The 18342-nt window shown below is 47.1% G+C and overlaps 1 protein-coding gene across 1 annotated transcript in view; it reads left to right on the forward strand.

Moving 5' to 3' along the window:
* LOC144174354 (carbonic anhydrase-related protein 10-like) overlaps positions 1-18342 on the forward strand; it is a 129271-nt gene that overhangs the window by 81239 nt on the left and 29690 nt on the right. Inside the window, exon 4 of the mRNA XM_077703008.1 lies at positions 13531-13722. Coding sequence (XP_077559134.1) covers positions 13531-13722 — 192 coding nt within the window. The remainder of the gene's footprint in view (positions 1-13530; positions 13723-18342) is intronic.

Below are 18342 nucleotides of genomic sequence, written 5' to 3' on the forward strand. Positions count from 1 at the left end.
CATCAGTTATTCGTACTTTCTTGTTTCTTTTGATTTGTTCGATTTTATTTTTATCGCTTTTCTAGAATCTGTTTTAAAAGCTACAGGAATTGTCCTTTGTGCAATCCGCAGAGAAAGACAGGACTCATTTTGCGCGCTCATTGCCCTTAAGCCTTCTTCTCAAGAAAAAGAACGAAGTAATCTAGCTCAGCCATCATCTGTTGCTGTTTTTACAGGCGACAATCCCATTCAACTGGTATAGTACAACAAAAGAAAGCCTTTTTCTATAATGAACTGTCCACAGGAGCATTCGCGGTCTCATGCGAACGTAACGAGATTTTGTTTTAGATCTTGTGCAGAGCCATTACAGCTCCTTGAAGCTTGCTCCTTTTGTTGAACGCAGCGAATGCAACGAACTTCTTTTGTGCAAGAGTCAATGATTTTTTTGGGGGGGGTGAAATGGGGAGTGAGAAATTGGTATTACCGCAATAATCGGAGCACATTTGCTCTTTTGTAACTCACACCCTTCGAAGTTAAAAAAAATGTGCTGACAATCGCGGGGTGCGACGACCGCGGAGTAATCAAAGCTAACACAAACATAACCAGATAAAAAAAAGAACGGCTAAAACATTTATGAGCCATTCCGCTTTTTGAATGTGGATGACCAGTGCAGCTTGACTCCGGTGTATGCGCGGCGTCCCAAACGCGACGACAGAAGAAAAAAAATTCAGAATGGAAAACGGCAACTTTCTTTACGACGGGTTCCGCTGCCCTGAGGAGCTGGAGGAAACTAAACGCTCAACCCCTTGGAAAACCAACAAAGAGAGGGGCGTTGCAAATGTATAGATGGTATACACTGAAAAGTTTAGGTGTAAATTTTTTCGCTTGGAAACACTGGAAACGGCCACGGACATGGCCGAAGCGCCACGAACATGACGTGGCTTGTGCCACTACGCCCGCACGCCGGAGAAGAAAAAAAAACACCGGCCTGCGTCGTCTCCTCCGTTTCAACCGATTCTCAACGGTGGTGCCAACAGTGATGATATTAATCGCATTCACATTGGAGTCGAGGAATTCCTTTGCGTTCGGTGGGGTAGAGTTTGGAACGTCCAACCTATATCATGTGTTTAGCACAGACAAGTACCGCCATCCCGCGGAGCCCGACGTAACCAGTGACGGCGATTCACATGGTTGCCTGCATGTGTGGCCCGCCAGTGAATACAACCTATAGAGTGCCCACACGGGCCGCACAGTGGCAAATCTTGGAAAAAACCCGTCTTATCTTTATAACTCCTGTTCAAACAAAACTCGAAGATGATCTGAGGGTGCACACAGAACTCGAAGGCAGCTCTACACCGTTCGTGCAGCTATTAGGCGACCGTCTTCAGAATGTCGTGGTACTCGTAGACACGGCAGCCGATAATTCTGCGATGAACGCAACATTCGCGTCGACGGAAAAAAAAATCACAAGTTAGTACGGTCCGCTCATACGCTCAGCAAAAGGTAATTCGGTCGCGCCAATTGCAACGTGTACGCCGCATGTCACCATTACCAACGGCACGTACCCTGCTTCATTACCTGCCCTTCCGAGCTGAAGTATAATTAATTTAGCCATGGCTTTTTGACCGACCATGTGGCAATAATTGATTTAAAGGACTAATCAATAACTTTCTCCGCCAACTACACGACGATGGTGAAACAGTCCGAGGCAACGTACTGCGCTAAGCATTCACCCGATGACCACGACAGCCTACCTCTCCGTAAAAGCCTGATGAGCAACGCGTACTGTCCAGATGCTGTTTTTGGCTCACGGTATAAGCAACAGCGACCACGACCTTTTCGACCGCGATGTCGCTTCGAACAGACGTATTTTTATTGATCAACAATTTTATTTTATTTATTTATTTATTTACTCATTCCTTCACTCATTGCCTCATCCATTCACTCACTCTATTTATTTATTTATTTATTTTACGTTCATGGGCGAAGGAGCTATACTGAAATGAATCCTACAAACAACGCAAGTTAAAGACACAGGAAAAAAATTAATGAACCTTGCATTCAGGCGCAAGACTTTGTAGGCGCCGTTGTAGGTGAGCATTGCCGGATACATAGTTAAGTTTCTGTATCATTGTTTATTTGCATAGTTGCGGTAGTAGTAATCGTCGTCGCACGCATCGAAGAGGTCGTCGTCTTCTTCGCGGCGAGTGGTGGATGCAAAGTCCCCCTCAACATCGCAGACTTCCACCAGCTCGACTCGAGTCATCGACTCGGGACAGCGGTTGCGGGATTTGCAAGTCATCTCGGGAAGGGTTGGCACACTCGTATACCCATGTCTCCAATTATCCATATTGGCTTCTAGAGAATGCGGGGGCCGCGGTGACCTCTCCCAAGCAGGGCGTCTTTTCATCTTTAGCATTAGTGCTGGAGTTTTTTTTTTTTTCACATGAGCGGTAGCGCCTGACGACAGCGCTGGAGATTTTTTTTTTCTTTTTTGGCAAAGCCACTCCGCGAGCCGGGGACTTGGTGGTTGCCACGAGGCACGCGCTCACGAGCACTCGCCATTTTCTCGCTCCTCGGGGTTTTTGCCGGTTTATTATTATTATTATTTTGCTAAAGCCACTGCGCTTGCAGAGGACGGTCAACGGTCGCCGCGAGGCACCCACTCACAAGCGCTTGGCATTTACTTCGTATTTTTCCTGCAACGGTGAACTTGCGGCCAGTAACAACAGCTCCGCTGCTTAGACATCAATAAAACAAGTCGCACTGGAAGAAAATATTTACTCTCGGGGCAAGAAAAAAGCTATGCTGCACTCACAACAGCTGTGACGCATTCGTATCCCACACGACAAAATTGACGCTGAATTCATTTGCGATACACAGTCTCAAGGTCATGGGATGAACGTTCGTCTGCCTATGTGACAGACAAGCGTGTATGAAGGAAATCACGTCCCGGTCTTTTGCCATTCTCAGCCCCTTCTCTGCAGCCTATCACTCCACCCCCTCAATTCCTCAACACCCCTCCACAAGGTCGACATGAGTCTTCCCGTCTACGTTGCGCTGCTGAATGCTTTTTCGTGGCCGAGTTGTCTCCTTTAACAACGTGTAAGGCGACAAAGCTTTCCGCAGGTGAACAGTTATGTCAATGTCGTAGGCTTCTGCCAAGACCTTGGCACTGACCTTTGTTAAGGTCGAGCGAACTTCAGCAGTACAGTCTTAAATCTAGCTTGAATCTCCTCGATCGTAATGCCTTAGAGATCATTACTCGTCTTCCTGGGTGAATTAGTTCCATAAAAATTCTTCCGCAAGTCTAACAAGCAAAACAAGTCATTTTACGCTATGGGGCGGAACATTTGTTTTCGCATTACCACATTGTCATTCCAGCGTTCACTACAGTGGACTTTGCATGATATTTACGGAATTCTAACAGAGATCATAAGCTGGGTGTGTAGCACTGATTCATCGCGATGAAAAACGTTTTCCAGGTACACTAACACAGAGTACAACACTATACTAGACGAGTTCTTCGTTTCATTGAGCTAGCATGCGCCACTAACGTCACCATTCATTGTTTCTTGCGTCAGATGTCACCAAAGGTTTCCTGGAGATACTTTCACTTAGCGCGGCCCCTGAAGGACATGCTTGCATTCAGAGCACGCAAATGGCCAGACCGTCTGGCAGGTATAATATCTCTAGCAGGCATAATAACTAGCTTCGTCTGCGATGCGTCGACCCCTCTCAGAGAGAGGTTACGTAAGCTGGCGCTCGTCTCGTCGCTCATTTGGCCGCCGTCTGGCCGCAAGCGAAAAGGGACTCCAATGGCCGACCCGGCTCGACTGGTCACGGAGAAACCGCCTCGCCAGAAGTGTATACGCCGAACGCAATGCGCCCCTCATCGCCATGATCTTTGGCGTATGGCGCCAAATACAAAATAAAAAAGGTGGAAGAGGAGTCAGCGCCTCGAAGATAAGAAAGCCACTTCGTGGTGTCATCACAGTGAGATCTCCAGCTTTCTCTTTCCTCTACTGACTGGCGAAAAAGAAGGAAAGTAACACAAGTAAGGCCGAAGTTGCGGGTCGCAACGCGAGATAAATGAGGGATGCCCGAGCGTTGCGCAGGCTTTCGTGGGGTGTGGGAGGCGTTTGCGGAGTCCGGCTCGCCGCCCCAGCTGGTCGGGACGTGTCCATGATGGCCACGCGCGCGCGCGGGGCGCCCGCGATATCTTGCCCCGGGGCTGTAGGGAGACACAGGGCGACAAAGAGCGGAAATGAGGCTCGTTATCGGTGGCCCCGCGACAACAAGGGTTCCTTCGCTCGCCCCCGAGAGCCCATTTCGCGATGGAAACGCCCCTCGCGAGACAAATGGCGCCGCGATCACTCTCGGAGCGAGGCGCGCGCTGCCTCCCCTCTCTTCCTCCGTCCGGCGGGGCGGCCCCGGCAGTGCAGGATGAACCCTTGCGTCAGATCTTCGAGAGCCGGCGTGGACCCCACCGTCTACCGAAGCTGGCCTCCGCTGTCTCGAGAGCGTGGCGAACAATACGCTCTTGTTTTGAGCCATCCGCTATCCCTCCGGCTCCGTCTCATCATATGATTCTTTCTCTCGCGTTTTTTTTCTTCTTCTGGTTTCCTCTCCAACTTCTCAGACTTGTGTTGCAAGAGCACCGTTAAGACACGCGAGTAATCATAGCTGAAATCGACGTCGTAGTGAGTGCTTGTGTTGTCCCCTAATAATTTTCCACGGGTTAATGAATTAAAGTACACCCCTCTGTCGGAGTAGAGTGAAGGGCCAGTCGGAATTTCAAGTTGAGACCATCTCAGTAGAGCAAGTTTGTCTCGAGGCTTTGAGACGAGCTGATTTAAAGTGGTTTTAAATTGCTCGTTTTTTGTGAATACAGCTTCGTCTAAATTTCGCGAAGTATATTCCAGTCTAGTATAAATGAGTAAGCATGCTTAAAACAAAATTAAGTGTAGCGCGCCCCAAAATCAACGCTGTCTCACAAATGTACATCGCCTCGCGGCGCTCTTCGGTTCCGTTAAAGCCGCTAAACAAATTCCTCACGCTGAGCAGTGATTGACGACGCTTAAAGCGTCTTCGGAAACTAATTCAAGCCGAAAATAAGCAGACAGGCCGTTGCCGGAGCAATGTATCCCGGCTCATTCTGTCGTATCGTTTTCTTTTAATTTTTGGTTCAATATCTTTTTTGTTGTTTTTCTTTCCTCTGGTGCATTGGCGTCCACGTCTCCGTCCAGCCCATGCCAGCGCTGGTGATGAAGGCGCTTCTTGAAAAGGCTGCATATTAAAGTGGCTTGTCGCGCAGCTTATGAATGCGTTGACGCGTCTTATTATTATTTTCTTTTTTGTAGGCGCGATCAATGACATCGTCTCATCGCGTCAGAATAACCGACTTTCTCTGCTTTGGTCGAGGCAACGCAGAATAGGTGCCTGACTCCGAGTTGCGTTGTTTTCGCGGGCTTATACACGCCGAGAGCTTTCAAGATTGATCGAGCGAGCGCCAAATTTATCGCGGCCAAATGTTGGCGCACGTTTCGATGTGGTGTCGCTTCCGAACGCCGATAACTCCGAGCACAAGTCTTCGTGATAAATTATTTTACCGTGCCAGCCTGTAGGTTATATTTATTCCGTCCTTCCCTATTATTGACCTTTCCGTCAATACAAGGAAAGTGTCGCGAAGAGAAAGAAAATAAGGTTTATCCGGGTATTTGCAATATGTATAATTAGGCCAATAAACGTTTCTTTTTTTTATTTTTTAATGAACTTATCAGAATAGAAGTAAAGCTGAATTAGCATTGAATCAGAATGGTGCGCTACGAGAAATATTACTGTCTTTGTAGGTCGGTTACCGCCTCTTGAAACCAAGCCTTAAAAACACGTTTGTTTGTGATTTGCGATTGAGCATACTTCTAGCTGATTAGATGAATGAAACTAGGAAGGACTACAAGAGAAAAACGTGGAGCATTCCATTTCCCTTCCGCGTCGTAGGCCTATTAGTATCTAACTGGCATCACAACAGAAAGCTGGGCGATTTGGTGTAAGTTCATGCTTACAAGGGATGCACGGAGAGGTTCGACGCAACCACTTGCATGTACAAACCTAAAAACGAGCAAACCAGAGAAATTATCGCAGCCCAGCCAACCAGAAAATGCGGAGAAAAGTGCGTTAGCCAGCCGACCCTCGCACTATCTAAAGTGAAATGGCGTGTTTAGATAAAAACATGCGACGCAATTCCTGGTATCAAGGTGTGACATGCGCCAAGGCTGAGTATATTTGTTTCTTCTTGCGTAATTAAATTTTAGTTGGGAGTGGCGCTCTGTTTCTGTATACCTCAGTCGTTCGTCCGTGTCTTTTTGTTCCTTTGCAAACATAATCTTAGTGGCTACGTAACACACCAACCCAAATCGCAGCAGTCAGGTCGCATCGGGCTATGAGACGCGCACGTTAAAATATCCCCCAAGCAGAATGGGTACCTGTCTGTGCGTGCACGCCGCTTCACCCTTTGCACGCATAGAAATGGCAGCGGGGAGATAGACGCCGTAGGTGGTCATGCTTCACCGCGCAACAGGCAATGTGAGAGAGCCAGCTTACAAAGACATAGCTTACCCCAATTTCTTTAAAGTCGGCTTCCCCTCTAAACTAAAATTAATTGCTGGGATGACATTTCTCCAGGGGCAATGTAAGACCTTTTACAATATGGAGGCCTTAAGACCTTTGTTGTTTTTGTTCGGGAATTTTTCCATAGGGTTAACATAAGTCCCCCAGTTTTCGTTCCACACGGTAGCGAGAGCTGCGGGGATCAGATAAACGCCGTGTATAGAGTGCCGTCCGACGGTATTATAAGCACTCCACTATATCGAAGTCCACCGGCGTTTTGTAACAAAATTGCCGCGTCTGGTACTACATCGCCCTAAGCTAGGCAACCTAACCTAAACATAACATATCATGACCGAACGCACACATAGAAATCATTTAAAAACAAACCTAACCTAAACTATAAGTATTATAGTTCAATTAAAAGATGAAAAAAAAAACCGAGGCAAAAGCCGGTCCCGAACCACCGTCCTTCGAATCAAGAAGCGAGGACGGATCCTCTACACTACTACAACTTTTTTTCACCTTTAATCCAGGGTCATTTTAGAAAATCTTTAGAAAAACTCAGAAAAAACAATAACCACACAATATAAAAACTAACAGGCAGCAAAGGGTAAAGACATCAGTCTAACAAAGACCGGCACCATTTCAAAACTCAGGCAAGCAAACGCACGCATCCAAAAGAGAGCAGCCACTCCGGTGGATCCGGTGCGCTTTATAAACGCTCCGCACCAACGCCACCTGTTCCCGAAAAATGCACTTAGTCGGCCTAGGGTGTTCGGCATGCCGATCAGTCATGCGGCACTTCCACAAGCTAAAAAATCCTAGGAGAACAAAATCGTCATATGGCACCCGATTACATTCTTCAAATGGCAAGAAGCGAATGGTGTACGGGGTGATGTCAATGTCCTTTTTTAGTGTCCGCTGCAAAACGTCCCAGAAGAACACAGCGTCCCGGCACAACACAAAACAATGATCAATTGTCTCTGGTTGATTGCATATGTGACAATTGTCCGACCAAGGAATAGACATTCTTTTTCCGCGCAGCCATGTCTTAACTGGGAGTGCGGAAGATTAAAGCTTGAAGCTCACGTTTTTGCATTTGGCGAAATACACATACTTATTACACAGACGCTTTGGCAGGTGCTAGCCTAGTTTTAAAAAAATTGGGCCCATCTCCCCGCGAGGGGGACTCGAGTAAATGCGTCGCATAGGGGGTGGGTGTATTGCGTTAACGTTTAGTGTTTGGGGAGTTGATGGTAGTGAATGCGTTGTATCAGCAGCTTCTTGACGTAGTTTGAATGAGTCAAGGATATAAGGCGCGTTCGTAGCCTTTCATTGTGTGTCGGTTTTGTGGCGCAGTGGGTAGAGCACCATGTACATTGCGTTCCGCCCGCAGGGTCGAGACCAGGCGCCGGATAGTATTTTTTTTATATAGTGTAGGGGGAGGGGTGCGGACTACGACTACGGACGTCAACGCGGGTGACATCGTGAGTTACTGAAATGCTCTGCATTTAACATTCAAATTTCGTCGGACGGCACTCTAGCCATGCCTGAAGCGATCAGCTAGAGTGCCGTCGGACGGCACTCTTGACGCTGCGTTAGATATATACAGCTACACTGTAAAAACGTTAGGGGGTGGGGGTACCTTAGCTTTCCTTTGTGATGGGGGAATGAGTGAGCATCACTTCTTGTTGAGTTGTGAAAGCATATGTACCGGTAGGTATACTAATGTAGCTACTGGTGGGAAATACGTGAATTTCCGCGAGCTTCTTTCTGGAGGCCGCTGTTATCGTCACCGGCCAACCCGCCACAGGTTTATAATGTTAAGCCTATATCCAGCATGAGCATCTGGTGATGTTAACGTTGACGCTAACTATGTACCAAGCAATGTCAAATTCAGAGTACGACAAGCTGCGGGCACCAAATGATAACATGAACCGCATAGCGGAACGTTAGGTCCAACGTCAGGCCGTCGTATAACCGATGGGTGCGTCAGACCTTCACACACCGCCGTTCGATGCCATATACTCATGTTCGCAGCCGCATGACGCGTTGCAGCCAATGGGGGCGTTAGTTCGGTACATAGTCGCGTTCGCTGCCAATGTGTATTTCTGTGAGATGTTTCTGGAAGCATGCAGCCAATTGCAATATTGATGACTGCTGCATGCAACCACTGGAATTTTTTTAGTCACGTTCAAGCCACGGGTAAATGTGGACGCCACTTTTTCTTAAACTGAGCCAAGTAAGGCGTTTGTGATGCTCACGCATCTTAAATTGTACATGCAGAACATATTTTAACATGAAAGTGTTTTATTCCCGGGTACACGAAGATTTTGCTGACGGCATATCCGTCACGGAAGTGACGCCAGTACAACGAAGCAACCGGCCTGTAAAGGGTGCACTCCTGCACACAGCGTATTCTTGCGGGGAAGCAACCTTTAGCACTAAAGAGTACGTTATACATAGGGTTGTTCGTTTTCGTGTTATATATTTTAACCCGAAAGTGCTTTATGCCGCGATACCCCAAGATTTCACTGACGTCATATCCGTCACGGAAATGACGCGAGTACACCTTTGCCAAAGCGACCCGCCAGCAGGACGTCGCTCGCCAAGCACACCTACAAGACCGCCGCCGACCCGCAAATCATGCTCAGCTGCACATTTCGCCCCACATTTGACTTTCGTGTTTTACTGATTCATATGATAGAGGAATCATCCACACTTTTTTTATCGTAGCATAGACGCGAGCTACATGTCCGCGATGTGAAGCAAAAGAAGCAGGCTAGGCATACCTGGTCACAATGGTACGCCCCAAAAATTTCTATGGAGCTTCAAATGCTGAATGTGATCAGCTTTGCCACTTGAAGTGAAGGAAAAGACAGGGCAGCGAGCGTGTTTGGATGCGCACGCGCACAACGGTACCTCGACACCAGAAGGGCAACGTCAGATGGCGCGGCGATGCATTTTTCCACGCGCTTGCGTGCCCCAGCTCATTTTTCCGCCGGGTATACGTACGTTTGTTAACACCTCCCATCATTATTCTACATGCGCTCTCACTTGTTTCTTGACATGACAGTGCGAATGGGGCGGGGTCAACACCGTTACTTTTCCGTCGTCAATTTTGTGAGTGAGTGAGTGAGTGAGTGAGTGAATGAGTGTAAGTGAGTGAGAGTGAGTGAGTGAGTGTAAATGAGTGAGCGAGAGAGTGAGTGAGTGAGGGATTGAGTGAGAGAGGGATTGAGTGAGTGAGTGAGTGGGTGAGTGAGTGAGTGAGTGAGTGAGTGAGTGAGTGAGTGAGTGAGAGTGAGTGAGTGAGTGAATGAGTGAGTGAGTGAGTGAGTGAATGAGTGTAAGTGAGTGAGAGTGAGTGAGTGAGTGAGTGTAAATGAGTGAGCGAGAGAGTGAGTGAGTGAGGGATTGAGTGAGAGAGGGATTGATTGAGTGAGTGAGTGAGTGAGTGAGTGAGTGAGTGAGTGAGTGTAAGTGAGTGAGAGTGAGTGAGTGAGTGTAAATGAGTGAGCGAGAGATTGAGTGAGTGAGGGATTGAGTGAGAGAGGAATTGAGTGAGTGAGTGAGTGAGTGAGTGAGTGAGTGAGTGAGTGAGTGAGTGAGAGTGAGTGAGTGAATGAGTGAGTGAGTGAGTGAGTGAATGAGTGTAAGTGAGTGAGAGTGAGTGAGTGAGTGAGTGTAAATGAGTGAGCGAGAGAGTGAGTGAGTGAGGGATTGAGTGAGAGAGGGATTGAGTGAGTGAGTGAGTGAGTGAGTGAGTGAGTGAGTGAGTGAGTGAGTGAGTGAGTGAGTGAGTGAGTGAGTGAGTGAGTGAGTGCTTGTGTATGGGTGTGGAGCTGACAAACAGAGTTAGGAATTAGACAGAGTTAGAGTTAGGACAGAGTGTAACCGCATTGTCCTGAATTTCGCGAAAGAAACTGGTTGGAATGACTCTATTAGCAGCTTTGAGCGAGAAAGAAAATAGTTTCAATTGAAAAAAACCAACGGTCACTAACGGTACTACAAAACACATTTTAAGTTATGTTACTAATACCTAACGAACGGCGCTCTGTGTTTTGCTATCCAGCTGGGTTACAAGAAGAAAGGCAGCTCAGTTCACGCTGCGTAAAAAAAATGTACATCTGTTGGGGGAAAAAGGCAAAATCTCTTTCTTGATTAACAAGAAATATAAAAAAATAAAACACAACAAAATAAATACGCGCGTCCAAACATATACCAGGCTGCTGCACACACTTTGGAAGAATTTCGGCCCCGCGAAAGAGGAAATGTGCTGACAGTAAACAGAAAATGACGGCTATCGTGTACCAGCGCGGGCATAAAAGGGAGGGCATTGCAAAAACCTCCAGAAAACAAAGACGAAATAGGAAATGGGGCTGGAAGCGGTGCAGTCGAGTGAAGAGAAGGAAATAATAAGCGTAGAAAAGAATAATAAACAAAAATAGATAGGTAGAGATAAAAAAACAGCGAGAGAGCGCGCAGAAAGAAGAAACGATAACAAAGGGGAACTGGTCTGGCCACCATCATCGCGCACGCTGACCCCGAGATTCTTACAAGGGCCTCGGCAGTTGCCGTTTAAATTCTAAATTTTTCGCTTCCCTTTACTACAACCCCGGCCCAGCTCTCTCCGTCCTCAGCTTTTGCTCGTGCTCCCGCATACAAGGAGAAATTTTCGCACTCGAACAGACACGCTGCTGCCGAGGGAGAAGACTGAAAAAACAAAACCGAAACTATGAAAATTCTGGTCGCTTGGCAACACGTACCCGCATTTAAAATTCTTCACTCTACAGTAAACAGCAACCAGCGAACCCAGATTGAAGTCTTCATAGGCATTTCACTCGCAGCATGAGTGTCACGGAATGGTGGAAATCGTGATTTTGACTTTGCACTTCCGGTCATAACATCACTTTCATGGCTAATAACAACAGGTCTTGAGTGTTCTGCAAAGCTTCCTCCCCAGTAAGCAAAAATGTGAAACTACTTTGTGTTCAGTATCATGTTCAGGAGGACGTTGCGATTATGTCATGGAGAGTGAAAGCCACCAGGCGAACACTTGTGGGAGCAATATTTGACAACAAATTTCGCATGTATTAAGGATATTTTTTCCAAAAGTATTCCTCTATAATTATATTTGATGCAAAGGCTAGCTGGACGAATGTGATATGCTGCCTTTATAGAGCGGTCCTACTGTGTTCCTGAAACCAGAACTCAGTGTCGCGAATTTTTTAGTACAGTAGACTCTCGTTAAACGGAACCTCAAGGGACGGAAAAAAACATGTTGGATATTGAATCTAATTGAACAAACCTTGCACCCCGGTCAATAGTGTTTTCTATCGTGTACTTAGTGGCTTCGCTGTCTAATCGCGTTCAAACCGTGGCTTGATGGCAATTTTTAAGGACGGTAATATTTGTTGGACAACATAAACGCAAACGAGTCACAACATTTTTTCTTGAATAAAAACAAACGTTGAATCTGTTTCAACAGCAGAGCTGTTTGAGCTTTTCGTTCCGCCGTTCGGCGCTACCAGAAAATTCAGCCCATCCGAGCGCAGGTAAGCGTACGCCTCGTGAGGAGCGCACGGCGTAGACCAGCTCGACCTTCGAGAACACTCTGCCCAGCGTTCGTGGCGCGATCTCCCGCGTGCTGTTCTCCTCGCCAGCTCACGTGCTTTAACGCCTTAAGTGGGGGGCACAGACGCCGAGTTCGCGCTGCAGACGCCGAGTTTGCGAAGCCTATGGCTGCAGGTTCTAGCGCGGGCTAACGCGGTTCACTTTGGGAGGGATGTGAAAGGCTGGTGACAAAACGATCCGGGCCTGCCAGTCATTGGGAACTTTCAGCGGAAAGTTTCGGAAATCCATGTGAGATGTAACAGCCGAGTCTCCGACGAAGGGAGAGGGGCCGCCAGCTCTGCGGGTTTTCCAGCCTAGCACCGCTCATGCAAGCTGCGCCAATTGTTTTCCGATTAAAAAAAAATCCTACTTGTTAAAAAGCAGCGTCAAGCAGTCTCGTGCTGTCCACAAAGGTCGTAGAACACACACTCATTCAAATTGCACAATGCGGTAGTAAAAACGACTTAACACGAGTAGTATAGTGCTCGTATACTGCGAAGCGGATACCCGCTTCAAAAGAACCCAAGACTCGCTTCGCGGTGCTCCGTGCTGAGGAACTCCAACCTTCAATCCCCTCCATATCTACGCACTACCTCTCCCACGCCTAGTTCCTTCCTTTTGTGAATAAACTTTTTACAACAACAACATTGCACGCAGTGCGAAGAAAACAAAGCCACCGGTCAGCAATCATCATCAGGGTTGAGCGCTGAGCAGCGTTAGCCAGAGAACTGCACAGCATACAGACAGCCGGCCAGTGCCCTGATCTTTTCGCTCTACCATTTCTTAGCGTCCTCTTTTCGTACCTGAACAATAAACCTTCAGTACAACATATAGGTGGTACTCACTGAAAAGTTTAGCTGTCAATGTCTTCGCTTGGCAGCACTGGAAACGGCCAAGGACATAACCGAAGCGCCACGGACATGGCACGGCTTGTGCCACTGCGCCCGCACGCCGCAGAAGAAAAAAAAACACCGGCGTGCGTCGACTGCTCCGTTTCAACCCGATTCTCAACGGTCTCAACTGAGCCGTTATTAATCGCACTCACATTGGAGTCGAGGCATTGCTTTACGTCCGTTGGGGTAGAGTTTGGAACGTCCGACACACAACATGTGCTTAGCACGGACAAATACCGCCATCCCGCGGAGCCCGACGTAACCAGTGACGGCGCACTCACATAGTTGCCTGCATACAGGGCCTCGCCAGTGAATACAACCTATATATATTTATAATTTTTTTTAGCTATTTTTTTTTCCAGGAGCTGTGTGATGCAGATTTCTGCCATGTAGGTCTTGTCCCTACACCGGTGCTGTTCTCTTCGGGTTTCAGGTAGACGGCCTCCTGCGGAACACGGGCCAAGGCATCGTTTTCCATCTTTCCGACGACGAGCTGGGTGGAGTCAACATCAGCCTAGGCCCGCTATCGTACCGCTACCGCGTCTATGAGCTGCGGCTCCACTTCGGTCGCACCGACGACCGGGGCTCGGAGCACTCCGTCTCGGGATTCGTCTTTCCCGCAGAGGTAAGCTTCCGGCCGGGCACTAATTCAATTCAGCCAATTCAATTAATTCAGGAAAGGGTATTTGTTTTCGAGCAATTCCCAGAAATGTATTATGATAATACCGCAAAAAGTGTCGTGCTGAGCCTGGAAATTTGTGCTAAAGTCTGATGCTGTTGGAATGAAATAAGAAAATAGTTTCATTATAAGCGAGCCGTGTGCAGGTAAGTCGATTAGCCAACATATTTAAACCTGAAGAAAACATTCCTTAGTTTTGCATAGTAAAGCCAACGTGTCTCTGGCCACTCGTTTCCTTTTATATTTTAGATCAGATGGCCAATTTACTCTTATAAAGCATGTCCAAACAAATAGACGTAGAAATTATCAGCAGAGGCTAATAAAAAAAAATACAAGGGCGCTAGAAATGCCTTCTTAGGTCTAATGGCGACCTCGGGGTTGTCCTCGTTGGGTATTAATCGCAACGTGAAGCGACACCAGCATTTATGGAAAAATTAAAAAAATGTCTTATTCAGGGCTTGCAGCTATTTTCTAACGATGTGATCACCAGCTAGTTAAAATTAAATAGCCTGTAGATCAAAGAGTATAATTAAAAATTCATTGCAAATTTATTTATTTCACGAAACATCAAGTCTTTACTCACTGTAAATGGGAGCGGGCTACATAAACTAAAAAAAATGGGCTACCTAAATTCGGCACAAAAACACATAAAAACCCTTGCATGACTTTTACTTTACACTTATTATATAAAATGTGCGAATAAAGCAGTATGAGAATAAATTAGCCGTAATAAAAACCACGAACACACAAACAAAAATGTATCAACCCGAAATCAACCATGCGGAATCATCACCCGAAGAAGAAGTGCATAAAGTTTATCTTATATTGCAAAAACGTATGCCTACCGCAGCCCAGAAAGTGCGTTGTTTCTCTTTAACGTCGTCTACGCTGTATCTCAGGTTAAATAACGTTATTACAGACGTTCTGTAGTCAGACAATGCGCAGCAAGACACGTCAGATAGAATTCCTCACATATGTACGTGCTACCGTTGTTCTGGCTTCACCCTTTTTTTTTTTTAATGTTGGGAGCGTGTGTGCAGGCTACATATACGCCTCGAGCGCGGCCTGTAGGGGCGCCACTGAAATCCCCCTAGCGGCCCGTTTCGAAAGCAGGCGCGGGAGTCCGCGCCCCGCTCCCCAGTGCCGCCGCTGCTTTTGCGGCACGTTCACGACTGAGATTTACCGCTTGTAGGCGTTTGAAATTCATGTTTGTGTGGAGCAGTCACTCTGTTCGCAAATGGGGTGTGTTTACGAGAGTGTAAATGTTTCCGACGCCATCTTAGTGTGGTATTTTCGGTCTGTATAAGCGCCAGGTGTGTGTCACAGGCCAGCGTCGCGGAACCGGCGTATGATGGAGCCGATTGTAGTTACACTGACCTGAATTTACTAGCCGTGTCTCCGTAACCACCGGTTCCTCAGATGTTCATGCTACGGCTACACACTACGATTTAAATCAGTTTTGTGCGCTTACATAATCAGCGGACCACTCATACCTGACAGCACGCCAGTTACGTTTGCCAATATTATACCTCAGATATTGATCCCCACCATTTACAAGCCAGTCTGTGTTAATTTCGGGAATATTCAACAAAAGTACGATGGAAAATGCATAATTGTACTCGGGGATCAGCACACGACAGAGTCGTCTTGTCGTGAGGTGAGCGCCCACAAACATTCATCTGCTACATATATCCTCTGCGAGCAGCGCGGAGACGGGCTTAGAATATAATCCCCATCCGCGACTAAATGTTTCATCGAAATATCGTCATATGGCACAGGGAGCCTGCAGAATAAACCAGAAACTGAAATCAGAGGGCTTTATCACATACAACACTCTTCCAACGACACATTTCGTCGCTTGTTGAACAGCCTACTCGGTATACTTCCAAAAATTCGTCCGCCGTACGATCAGCTCTTCGTTGAAGTAGAAAAACAAAAGGAAAGTGAACGCGAGATTTATGTGTGGGTTTACTAAAACGTTCATTGCTTGATTCCGCTCCGCATTTGTACACGGCGTCCCCCTCCCCGCCTCCCCACCGATTTCTCGCGAAGTAGCAGTGCATTTCGCGTATAGTTGGTCCAGTGAAACCTACCTGGCTTAAGTCCAGACGAACGTCTTTAGCATGCCAGAAGCTGCACTGTTTTTTTTTTTTTTCATTTCCGTTAGAGCTATTATGTTTCTAAATTCCGCATTGGCACAGCATTTATTTTTCTGTGGTTTCATTTCCTTGGTTCTTGCTATATGGCGTGTGTGGGCACATATTTAACGACGCACAGGCTTGGAATATACTTTACATTTTCACATGTTTTATATTCTTATAAAAGGCATAAGTTATTGTCCGGGATTGGGTAATAACATCCCCGAAACATATTTTTCTGCGGCGTATATATGCGAAACGAAGCCGCATTCGTTGTCCACACTGCAAAATGAAGCCAACCTCTGATTGTGCCAGTATCAGGTATAAACGAGGCGCCAGTAGAATTCATTTGTGCCTGATGTTTTGGAGGTGACATGAGTGATATGTTGCTGTCGTCGCCGACGCCCGGAAGAGCGGCGACGAAGCGCGCAGAACCGCGTCCCCGGGTAGCTCTTGCAGGCGATCGCGTACTCTACGAAGACGCAGCTGCTTTTTAAGTGACCTAAACGTACTCTTTGCCTATAGTCGTCACCATAACAAGTTTTTTTTAGGGCACGGAAAGGCGAAAAGAAGCGAAATAGAACCAAAACACTGCACGAGCCCCTATCAGTCACGCAGCGCAAATCCCGTCAACGCCGCGGAGAAGCGGCGGCAGGCGGCGCAGCGATCGCGAAGCTCGAGGCGTATATGGCGTGTGTGGGCACATATTTAACGACGCACAGGCTTGGAATATACTTTACATTTTCACATGTTTTATATTCTTATAAAAGGCATAAGTTATTGTCCGGGATTGGGTAATAACATCCCCGAAACATATTTTTCTGCGGCGTATATATGCGAAACGAAGCCGCATTCGTTGTCCACACTGCAAAATGAAGCCAACCTCTGATTGTGCCAGTATCAGGTATAAACGAGGCGCCAGTAGAATTCATTTGTGCCTGATGTTTTGGAGGTGACATGAGTGATATGTTGCTGTCGTCGCCGACGCCCGGAAGAGCGGCGACGAAGCGCGCAGAACCGCGTCCCCGGGTAGCTCTTGCAGGCGATCGCGTACTCTACGAAGACGCAGCTGCTTTTTAAGTGACCTAAACGTACTCTTTGCCTATAGTCGTCACCATAACAAGTTTTTTTTAGGGCACGGAAAGGCGAAAAGAAGCGAAATAGAACCAAAACACTGCACGAGCCCCTATCAGTCACGCAGCGCAAATCCCGTCAACGCCGCGGAGAAGCGGCGGCAGGCGGCGCAGCGATCGCGAAGCTCGAGGCGTAAAGTATGGCTTAATGTGACAAAAAATGACAGACGCTCACACCAACGCGCAAGACTTGAAGATAGCGAAGCTGTTCGCAACCGTCATGACCATCGTCCAAAATTGGAGGCGATTTGCTTCTTCTTCGCTGCCGCAACGACATTCACTCCATCTTTGTTGCTATAACGGCGAAGAAGCAACTCGAAAAGGCAGAACAAGCGAACGAACGCAACGCGCACACTTAAACAAGGCGCCCGCAGGTGCAGCGTGTACCCTATCGCGTGTTCTGTGACGAACAGGTGGCGTGATTCGTCTCCTCAGAGTCGCATGCCGAGTGAGTAAGCCGTTGGACTCTCGGGTACTAAGTCACGGTCGTAGCTAAGTGGGTAAGACAACTGACTAACACCAGACGCAGGTTCGAATACTGCAGGTGCCGGTGATTTATTTTCGTTATACTCTTTTGCTCAGTTTTATGAAACGCCGGAATCAACGAATGGCTAAGCAGCTTCGCTGTTAAAAACCCATGAACTGAAACATAAAACGGCGACAGAAATGAATTTAGGAAACTCATAAAAGCATTTCACTCTTCATAATCACATAGACCCCCATAATTATTTCATTTGAAGCGGCGCGAAAACACTGCATTTGCTATCTTCACATAATGTAAAAAAAAAAAAAACAAGGAGGAACTTATAGGTAGGGGAAGGAAGACAACTCGACGGGATAGAAGGGAGAGTGAAAAGATGGCGAAGACGGGGAGAGTGGCTTTCCTGAAAGATCTGCAACGTGCTGAGAAGTTTGGTGCAAATGCTCGATTCTGATTTGTCCGGAGGCGGTGGAAATGGTGAGAAGGCGAGTGCAGAAACGGTTTCAAGCGAAAATGAGTATGACCCTGCTCGGCTAATAAAGCCCGCGCGTGGCAAGGTTATAGCAACATGGGAAACAACAAGAACCGGGAAGCGAAAAAGGGAAACGACAAGCAGTGACACGTGGCTTACATTTTGCGTCTTTGCCGTAATTGCTAACCAACTTCCGCAAGTAATTTTTACATTACGTACAATGTACAAAACCTCACAGGGAATACCTTTTATCTAGTAGTGTAAGTAAAGCGTAGTGGCCCTACTTCCTGAATTCTCATAGAGGGCCCTGAATTTTATACGCCTGTGGGAAACGTGTAAAGT

This window comes from Haemaphysalis longicornis, unplaced genomic scaffold, assembly GCF_048455015.1.
Source record: "Haemaphysalis longicornis isolate Haplotype H1 unplaced genomic scaffold, Haemaphysalis longicornis Haplotype H1 scaffold_3, whole genome shotgun sequence".
Lineage (NCBI taxonomy): Eukaryota > Metazoa > Arthropoda > Arachnida > Ixodida > Ixodidae > Haemaphysalis > Haemaphysalis longicornis.